A 10,808-nucleotide genomic window follows, 5' to 3' on the forward strand; every position below is an offset into this window, starting at 1 on the left:
GAAGACTGGGTGACTGTGCAAGCTAGAACCCGACTGGGTTTTGAAACATCTAACCACACAAACTGATTAGCCAAAGTCTGAACATCTGCTGCTAATGGCCTCTCACAACCAGAATATACGCAAGACTGCCCATACTCACAGCCTTTCTACTCAAAGCATCGGCCACGACATTGGCCTTTCCGGGGTGATAAAAATGGTGATATCATAGTGTTTCAAAAACTCCAACCATCTTCTCTGCCTCGAATTAAGACATTTTTGTTTGAACAGGTACTGAAGGCTACAATCATCAGTAAATACCTCACACGAGACACCGTAGAGGTAATGCCTCTAAATCTTCAGCGCATGAACAATGGCTGCCAGTTCTAAGTCATGAACAAGATAATTCTTCTCGTGAACTTTCAACTGCCGCGATGCATATGCAATCACCCTGCCATCTTGCATTAATACTGCACCAATCCCAATGTGAGATACATCACAATATACTGTATACGATCCTGAACCTCTGGGTAATACCAACACTAGCGCCGTAGTCAAAGCAGTCTTGAGTTTCTGAAAACTCAACTCACACTCGTCTGACCATCTGAATGGGACACTTTTTTGGGTCAGTCTGGTCAATGGGTTTGCTATAGATGAAAACCCTTCCACGAACCGATGATAATAACCTGCTAAACCCAGGAAACTCCGGATCTCTGTAACTGAAGTAGGTCTAGGCCAATTCTAAACAGCCTCAATCTTCTTAGGATCCACCTTTATACCTTTTGCCGATACAACATGCCCCAAAAAGGCAACTGAGTCTAATCAAAACTCACATTTTGAAAACTTGGCATATAACTGATTATTCTTCAAAGTGTGAAGCATACTTCCAAAATGTTGCTCATGCTCCTCTCGACTGCTGGAGTAAATCAAGATATCATCAATCAATACAACCACAAAAGGATCCAAATAAGGCACCCGATTCATCAAATCCATAAATGATGCTGGGGCATTTGTCAACCCAAATGACATAATAAGAATTCGTAATGCCTATACCGAGTCCGAAAAGCTGTTTTAGGGACATCAGGTGCCCTAATCTTCAACTGATGGTAACCACACCTCATATCGATCTTCGAAAATACTTGGCATCCTGAAGCTGATCAATTAAGTCATCAATTCTTGGCAGCGGATATTTGTTTTTGATAGTGGCCTTGTTCAACTGCCGATAATCTATACGCATCCGCATAGAGCCATCTTTATTCTTTACAAATAACACTGGTGCACCCAAGGGCGAGACACTAGGTCTAATGAATCCCTGATCAAGCAAGTCTTGTAACTGCTCTTTCAATTCTTTCAACTCTGGCGGGGCCATACGGTATGGTGGAATAGAAATGGCATGAGTGCCCGGAGCCAAATCAATACAGAAGTCAATATCTCTGTCGGGTGGCATCCCCGGCAAATCTGCAGGAAATACTTCTGGAAATTCACGAACAACTGGTACTGATTCCATAGAAGGAGCATTCGCACTGGGATTGCGAATATAAGCCAAATAGGCTAGACACCCTTTCTCTACCATATACCGAGCTTTAATATAACAAATAACCTTGCTGGCAGAATAACCAGGAGTTCCTTTCCACTATAATCGAGGTAACCCCAACATAGCTAGGGTCACTGTCTTGGCATGCCAATCCAATATAGCATGATAACGGGATAGCCAATCCATACCCAAGATGACATCAAAATCTACCATATCAAGAAGTAGAAGATCCACACTAGTCTCAAGATTACCAATAGTAACCACACACGAACGATAGACATGATCTACTATAATAGAGTCTCCCACCGGTGTAGATACACACACAGAAGCACTCAGAGAATCAAAAGGCACAACCAAATATTAAGCAAAATAGGAAGACACATAGAATAAGTAGATCCTGGATCAAATAGAACTGAAGCATCTCTATGGAAAACTGGAATAATACCTGTGATCCCAGCATCAGATGACTCGGCCTCAGGCCTACTTAGAAAAGCATAAAATCGGGGATGGGCCCCACCACTCTGAACTGCATCCCTAGGACGACCTCTAATTGGCTGGCCTCCACCTCTAACGGATTGACCTCTACCTCTAATGGCCTGACCTCCACCTCTAGCTGCCTGACCCCTACCTCTAGATGGCTGAGCAGGCGTTGAAGCAACCGGTGCCGGTATGATGGCACAAGAATATTGCCGAGATCTGTTACTCGCCAATCTAGGGCAATACCTCCTGATATGACCAATGTTCTCACACTCATAACACCCATCCTAATGTCGTGGCTGCTGAAGCTGAAGTTGGACCAAATGGGCCAGATAACCGATGTAGTAACTCTGGAGTGGTGGTGCACTGATAAGAGCTGAATGTGCACTAAATGCTGGCTATCCATAGTAAGGCATAATAGGACCGTGACTCCCTGAAGCACCGAGAAATGCATGAAGTGCTGAATGAAACGGTCTGGGAGGATGACCCCTACCAAATTTACCCCTGCCTCCAGACGAGGCACCACCGAAACCACCAAACTAAGGAAGCTTCATATCAGACCTCTGCCCTCTCTCCTGTGTAAGAACTATCTCGATCCTCCTTGTGACATTAGCAGCCGCCTAAAAAGAAATCTCACTTCCGGTCTCCTTGGCCATCTGAAGTCTGATAGGGTGAGTGAGTCCCTAAATAAACCTCCTCACTCTCTCTACCTCCGTAGGTAGTTAAAGGAGAGCATGACGGGCCAAATCCACAAAACAGGACTCATACTGAGTAACAGTCATACTGCCCTACTGTAGACGCTCAAATTGCTTACGGAATTCCTCTCTCAGTGTGATAGGAAGGAACTTCTCCAGAAATAGCTGAGAGAACTGCTCCCAAGTAAGTGTAGGCGATTCGACTGGTCGGGTCAATGTATAATCTATCCACCACCTCTTGGCAGAACCCGTCATCTGAAATACAGCAAAATCAACCCTATTAGTCTCAACTATACCCATGTTCCGTAGCACCTTGTGGCAGCGTTCAAGATAATCATGTGGGTGCTCAGAAGGTGTACCACTGAAGTGAACTGGAAAGAGCTTAGTAAACTTATCCAGTCTCAATAAGGCCTCAAAAGACATGGCGGGCCTATCATTAGTCTTTGCCGCAACAACTGGCTGAACAACCCCAACTGGCGGGGCTGCTGGAGCCTGATTCTAGGGAGCCATCTGCTCCGGAGCGGGAGTAGTGGGAGTTTGTGCTCCTCCCCCAGCCTGTGAGATGGGTGGTGCCACTAGAAATGTACCATTCTGGGCCACGCCCTCCATAATACTTACCAAACAAACTAGAGCATCCTGAAGTACTAGAGTGGCTATGAATCCTTCCGGGACCTGAACTGGTCCAACTGGTACATTCTGAATTGGAATTTCCTCCTGAAGATCCACCTGAGGTTCTATAACATGTGCAATTTCTAGAACTCTGGACTGAGCTCTACCTCTGCCTCTGCCTCGGCCTCTAGCAAGACCTCGGCCTCGGCCTCTAGCACGACCTCGGCCTCGGCCTCGGCCTCGACCTCTACCCCTGGCCATAGTTTCCACCGGGGGCTCTGGTCCCTGTCCATCGGTAGAGGTATTACGTGTTCTCACCATTTGCGAGAGAATAAGAGTAGAATAATTCAATCATCGATGATAGAATAAATTCGCACGACAGAATAAGAAAGAAGTGATATTATTCCTAAACTTTATAGCCTCTGAGAGATAAGTACAGACATCTTCGTACCAATCCTTCAGACTCTACTAAGCTTGCTCGTGACTCGTGAGACTTATGTAACCTAGTGCTCTGATACCAACTTTTACGACCCGCAATTCCACCTTCGGACCATGATGGCGCCTAACATTTCACTTGCTAGGCAAGTCAACGCTAGAATAATATTAACCAATATTTAAATAATTTTTAAATTTATTAATAACAAAGAACGATTGTGAAAATAAAGTCTGAAATATAGTGAATAATCCATAAAAATAACGGTGTCTAAATACCATCCCAGAATTTGGTGTCATAAGTGCATGAGCTTCTAGAATAATACAAATAAGGGCCTGAATAAAATAAAGATGTTTGGAAATAAACACACATCTAAAGTAAAGTAGACGGGGACTTCAGAATTGCGGACGTCGTGCAGTTATACCTCAAGTCTCCTCTGAGTAGCTGAAATCCGAGCAAGTCTATGGTACGCCGCTGGGACCAACTCCAAAATCTGTACAAGAAGTACAGAGTGTAGTATCAGTACAATCGACCCCATGTACTGGTAAGTGCTGAGCCTAACCTCGACGAAGTAGTGACAAGGCTAAGGCGGGTCACTTACATTACCTATACGCAATATTAGTAACAACAACAATAATAGAAATAAATCAGGTAACCCATATATACTAATTGAAGCCAATTCAGCAGTCATAATCAATTATCATTTCCATCAATTCTGTTGCAGCGTGCAGCCCGCTCTCGCAATATATTCACATTCAATTCTGTTGCAGCGTGCAACCCGCTCTCACAATATATTCATTTTCAATCCACTCATATAATTATTTTTAATCAAGTATATATATTGACTTTTAAATAAGCCTATTGCGGCGTGCAATCCGATCCCCCAAATATTGACTTTTAATAAGTCTGTTGCGGCGTGCAACCCGATCCTCCAATATGGACTTTTTAATAAGTCTGTTGCGGCGTGCAACCCGATCCCCCAATATGGACTTTTAATAAGTCTGTTGCGGCGTGCAACCCGATCCTCCAATATATCCATTTCAATCAATTTTGTTGCGACGTGCAACCCGATCCTCCAATATATCCATTTACCAATTCTTATAGAAGAAATTTTTCCAATAATTGCAACAATTAATATAAAATTTTAAGACAACAAGCATACAATAATTATGATTTAATTATGAAACAAACAATAGGAAGTTTAATATTTAATATACTAAATTTCAAATAACAATTAAGACACATAATTCAAATAGCTTGTAACTATTAATGCAGGAATTCAAGAATTAATATTGGACAAAGAATAGGAGAGAAACAATTATTATAATAATTAATTCATGATTTAAAACGATTTATGATTTTTCAAGTAATTATGCAAACAATTAATTTGACGACGTATAGACACTCGTCACCTCGCCTATATGTCGTTCACATTCATTTCACATAATAAATAGTTTTAAGGGTTCTATTCCCTCAAGTCAAGGTTAACCACGACACTTACCCCGCTTTGCAAATTCCAATCAATTACTCGACCACAAATTTTTCGTTTAAATTTATCTCCAAAAGCTTCAAATCTATTCATAAAGAATTCAATATACTCAATATGAATCATAGGAATTAATTCCATATGAATTTACTAATATTCCGGATAAAAATATAAAATTCATTAAAATATTCGACAGTGGGACCCACGTCTTAAATCTCGAAAAAACTTACGAAATCCGAACACCTGTTCCGATACGAATCCAACCATACAAAATTTATCAAATTCCGATGTCAAATGGACCTTCAAATGTTAAATTTTTGTTTTTGGAAGATTTTATAAAAATCTGATTTTTCTTCCATAAATTCACGGATTCATGATATAAATAAGTATGAAATCATAAAATATAATCAATATAGGATAAGGAACACTTACCCCAATATTTTCCCGTGAAAATCGCCCCATAATCGCCTTACCCGAGCTCAAAAATTGGAAATGGTTGAAAATGGGTCGAAACCCCTTTCAGATTTTTATTCATCGCGATTGCGGAAATTCGTTCGGGATCGTGTAGAACAAAGTTTTCCCAGGTTTGTTTAACACTACGCGATAGCGTATAAGTCCATGCGATCGCAAAGAACAATTTCTCAGCCTTACGCGATCGCATAGCACAATTTCGGTGCTTCAGCTTCTGCCTCATTCCTTCTTCGCGATCGCAGCTTTGAGCTCGCATTCACAGTGCACTGGGAGCTAGCCTTTTGTGTTCGCGTGCCTATCTTCACGAACGCGAAGAGTAAAGCTCACGGCTTAAAATTTTCTCTTCGCGATCGCGAAGTACAATGCACCAGATGACAGCAGAAGCTCAAAAACCAGTTTTTCTAAGTTCAAAACCATCCCGTAGCCTATCCGAAACTTACCCGAGCCCTCGGGGCTCCAAACCAAACATGCACCCAAGTCCTAAAACATCATACGAATTTGCTCGCGTGATCAAATCGCCAAAATAACACCTAGAACTACGAATCGGACATCAAATCAAAGGAAGTTTTCAAGAAAACTTTAAAACTTATATTTTCACAACCGGACGTCTGAATCACATCAAATCAACTCCGATTCTCACCAAATTCGGCAGACAAGTCATAAATATTATAGTGGACCTATACCGTGCTCCGAAACTAAAATACGGACCCGAGGTCAATAAATCCAACATCAGTAATTCCTTAAAAATCATTAAGATTTCAAGGTTTTAATGTTTCATCAAAATTCCATATCTCGGGCTAGGGATCTCGAAATTCGATTCCGGGCATACTCCCAAGTCCCAAATAATGATACGGACCTACCGCAATTGTCAAAACACTAATCCGGGTCCGTTTGCTCAAAATGTTGACCGAAGTCAACTTAGTTGAGTTTGAAAGCTCTATTTCACATTTAAATCCATTTTTCACATAAAAACTTTCTGAAAAATTGTACGGACTGTGTACGTAAGTCGAGGAAAGATAAATGGTGCTTTTCGAGGTCTTAGAACACATAATTACTTATTAAATTTAAAGATAACATTTTGGGTCATCACAAACTCATTTATGGAATTCAATTCTAAATTGAATTCTACAACTTAGTCAACATTTTAAGATAAAATCATGTAACTCATTTATGGAATTCAATTCTAAATTGAATTCTACAATTTAGTCATACTTTTAAAATAAAAACATGTAACTCATTTATGGAATTCATATACATAAATATTAATTATAATTACCAAGATCCATATATATATATATATATATATATATATATATATATATATATATATATATATATATATATATATATATATATATATCAACCAAGAGATATAATTTAATTTTCTTATTTAAAATAGAAAACTTCAACTTGTCCACAATATTAATTATATCCTCTGTGCTAGCAAAGAATATAATAATATTTTATTTGGACTAATAACTAAATTTATTTGACTAATTAAATTCTTTAATTTAATTATCAAATAATAAAGTAATTAATCCTTTAGCAAAGATCAGAACACTCGTTAGTGTGCGACCCTATAGGTTCAATACTAAACCGGTAGTAAATTGATCACATCAATATACTAATCAAGGTTGGCGTCTAGCAACACTCCTTAATAACCGGATATCATGAAGTATACAATCTACTCTCAAGAACCTGTAGAAGAATAATGTATTAATTCTTTCTGCCCTTATGGCTCTGGGTCACCCTAGGATATGGTTCAAGTGTCAAATCCTAATAGGCGACCGACTATGTGTTCATGTCAAAAATAATCGACCATTGAATGACCTAAGAAACTCTTTTCTTCTTTCATTCAATTGCCCTGGTCAAGGTCTTAATTTGGTCGGTTATAATTTATAAGAACATGGAGCTTAAACTCATTACCAAGAGTTGACATATTCCATCTTGATCAATCACTAATTCTTGAAGTATTTAATCGTACCCAATATCCTTTCAACTATATCCCTAGGGCCATAGGTGTCTAGTATCAAAGCACAATAAATAACTTGTCAATTACTATGATGATATATGGTCAAAGGAAACTCTTACATCACATTCTTCAAGAGAATATCCTATTGACAGTTTATGATAATTCTAACCATTAGGAATTATCCAATGAATCGGTTCAATGATCATATCTCTATATGCATATCTATTTATGTTATTTAGTTAATGATATCAACTAATCTTTATCCCATAAAGACGATCACATAAATATCGATATAACCGGATTACTAATTTCCAAATTAATAATCCTACGATCAAGAACAAAATTTAGATTAAATTGTAAGAGACTTTACTCTCATTATCATGATCTCCATCATGATGACAAGTCTCAAAATTTAATCAAGGACCTTATTAAATTAATCAAGCAATTAATAATAACTATGATAAACGAATATCAAATACCATATATTTTTATATCAAATAACATTCACAAAAATATGTTCAAATCATCAAATATGAGATTGGATCTAGGGCATATCTAATATATCCCTAACACCCCCTTGATCCAAAATATTTTCTCCATTTTGACTACTCAAAAGCCAAATTGAAATTTGGCCAAGTGCATCTTTAAATAGATGATGCAACTTTAGAAAATTCCAAACCCATTACATTTCTGTGTTAGTTTATTGCTTCTATTTTTCATCCTACAAATTTTTTTATAATTGGTCCTAAAGACGAATGCCGAGTTGATTGTTTAGAAGATAAATGTGGACTGCATGTCAAAACAGATTTCATTTTGGAAAAAGACAAATTCCCAAGCCTGTAATGCCAAACAACATCCTTTTTATTCACTGTATTTACATGTGCATCAGTGGTTACATTTGTGTGATCAACAGACAAGCTTGCATGACTACTAGGTGAACTAAGACATTCAGTAGAGGAAAGATTACAGGGAATAGAACAAGAAAAAATAGTGGGTAAAGTAGAATGACAACACAAAAGACCAGAATTTGCAAGAAGTTGAAACAGCTTGTAAAGTCTATTGTCTGGTCTACCTAGCACCACTGGCTTCTTTAGTGAAGGGCCCTATAGAGTACAACCAGTGTTGGTAAATTAAACTATATCACCAGGCTTTTCAACTAACTTATAAATAGGAATGAGATTGTGTTGAAAGCTGGGGACATAAAGAACATTATGAAGGGTAAGATCAGGAGACAAAGTTAATGAACCAATATTGGTAACTCTAACTTTATAACTATTAGGAAGAGAAACTAAGTATGGAATGGGTAGAGTCTGAATGTCAAAGAGAAGGGACTTATCAAAAGTCATGTGACCAGATGCTCCAACATCTATGATCCAAATAGTATTCTTTATTTTAGTAAGTAGACAAGTTATAAACAAACCATTCTCAGGCAACAACTTACCAGTAAAATTAGCAATAGCCAAAAGGTTTGGAGTAGTAGGAAAATCAGAGAGGCGAGACTGTTGAAGCAGAGTGATCAACTGAGAGTATTGATCCTTGGTCAACCCAGGCAAAGTGTAAAGCTGCTCAAACTCAGTATGCATGGCAGGACCACCAGCATTTCCAATCTCATCAGAGTTAACAGGAGATTGAACTTCAACATGTGATGCAGTTCTCCTAGGTGCATTACCTTTAGTGAATTTGAAATTTTGAGGAAAACCATGTAGCTTGTAGCACTTTTTAATAGAATGCCCTAGTTTCTTACAGTACTTGCAAATGATAGAGGACCACTGAGGACTGGAAGTGACTTTGGAGGGGAAAGGCTGCTTGGACACTCCAGCATTAAAAGAAGCAGAGTTTGAAGGAAACTGAGAAATGAAAGATACTTGCCTTTGTTTCTCGTCACTTAGTAGAGTCCCATAAGCTGTACTCATAGATGGAAGGGGTTTTATTATCAAGATATTTCTTCTGAATGGAAGGTAAGTCTCATTGAGCCCCATTAAGAATTGATATACCTTCTGCACTTCCTAAGCCTTTTTATTTCCCCCACATGTGCATACAGAGAGGTGATTAACAGAAATGGAAGCTATTTCATCTCAAAGTTGTTTTATTTTGTTGAAGAAAGAGGCTATGTCCAAAGGACCCTGAGACATGTGAGATAACTCCTTCTTAAGTTCAAAAATTCTAGCACCATCAGCCATACCATATCTCTCCTCTAACTCACGCCAAATGTCTTTGGCCAGTTCTGAATACTCAACACTATGGAAAATCTCCTTGGTGAGAGAATTGGTCAGCCAAGACACAACTAAATCATTACAATGTTTCCATTGCCTGACTATAGGGGAACCAACAAGTGGTTTGTTAGTAATGACATTAATAAAGTCCAATTTATTGCGCATAGATAGGGCGACCAGAATATTTCCATGCCAGCTTCCATAGCTAGTGACATCGAAAGGAGTGGTGACTGGAGAGGCTCCTAAGACATCGGGCGGATGTAAATAAAGAGGATGACACGGGTGAGTATAGTCATCAAGATGGAAAGCAGTTGGACGAGAGGAAGAAGAGTTTCCTTTGTCAGCAACATGAGTAACATCGGAGGGAGAAGTAATGTTATCAATCGTTATAGCATATGAAAAATCCCACACAATACCAAATAGAACGGCAACAGTTTAAGGATAACAGACAACCAATTGGCTTTACAACTCACAAATCTCAAGCAACAAGCAGAGGCAATAACAAAACAGATGATGAGAGAGACGATGTTACCAACACCTTCGCGACCGGAAGGAGACAGCCTTGTATCAGCAATAGAAGAACCCTAATCTTTGAAATAAGCTCCAATAAGAAAACCTAACAGACCCTATGAACTCAGCCAGATGAAAATCGGCGAACTAAAACCCTAATTATCAGAATAACTCCACTCGACGCAGACTCTCACAATTGATGAAGACTAAAAAAAATAAATCTTCATAACAATCGAGGTACCTTCAGACCTCAAACAACATTGTCATACAACTCAGAACAATGAGAACACACTCTAATATAATTTTTGTTAAATAGGCATGAGATAAAAATTATGTACCCCTTGATCCAAAATATTTTCTCCATTTTGACTACACAAAAGCCAAATTGAAATTCAGCCAAGTTCATCTTTAAATAAATGATGCAACTTTAGA

The 10,808-nt window shown here is 38.7% G+C and overlaps 1 protein-coding gene across 1 annotated transcript; it reads right to left on the minus strand.

Moving 5' to 3' along the window:
* Positions 1 to 8,783: 8,783 nt before the first annotated feature.
* LOC142180144 (uncharacterized) lies at positions 8,784 to 9,632 on the minus strand. The gene has a single exon (XM_075251076.1). It carries the CDS (start codon positions 9,630 to 9,632, stop codon positions 8,784 to 8,786), a length of 849 nt encoding a protein of 282 aa, XP_075107177.1.
* Positions 9,633 to 10,808: the final 1,176 nt, after the last annotated feature.

This window comes from Nicotiana tabacum, chromosome 4, assembly GCF_000715075.1.
Source record: "Nicotiana tabacum cultivar K326 chromosome 4, ASM71507v2, whole genome shotgun sequence".
In the NCBI taxonomy this organism is placed as follows: Eukaryota; Viridiplantae; Streptophyta; class Magnoliopsida; order Solanales; family Solanaceae; genus Nicotiana; species Nicotiana tabacum.

Coding starts and splice junctions, on each gene's coding strand:
- LOC142180144 (XM_075251076.1), bottom strand. CDS start 9,632: ATGGGGCTCAATGAGACTTACCTTCCATTCAGAAGAAATATCTTGATA.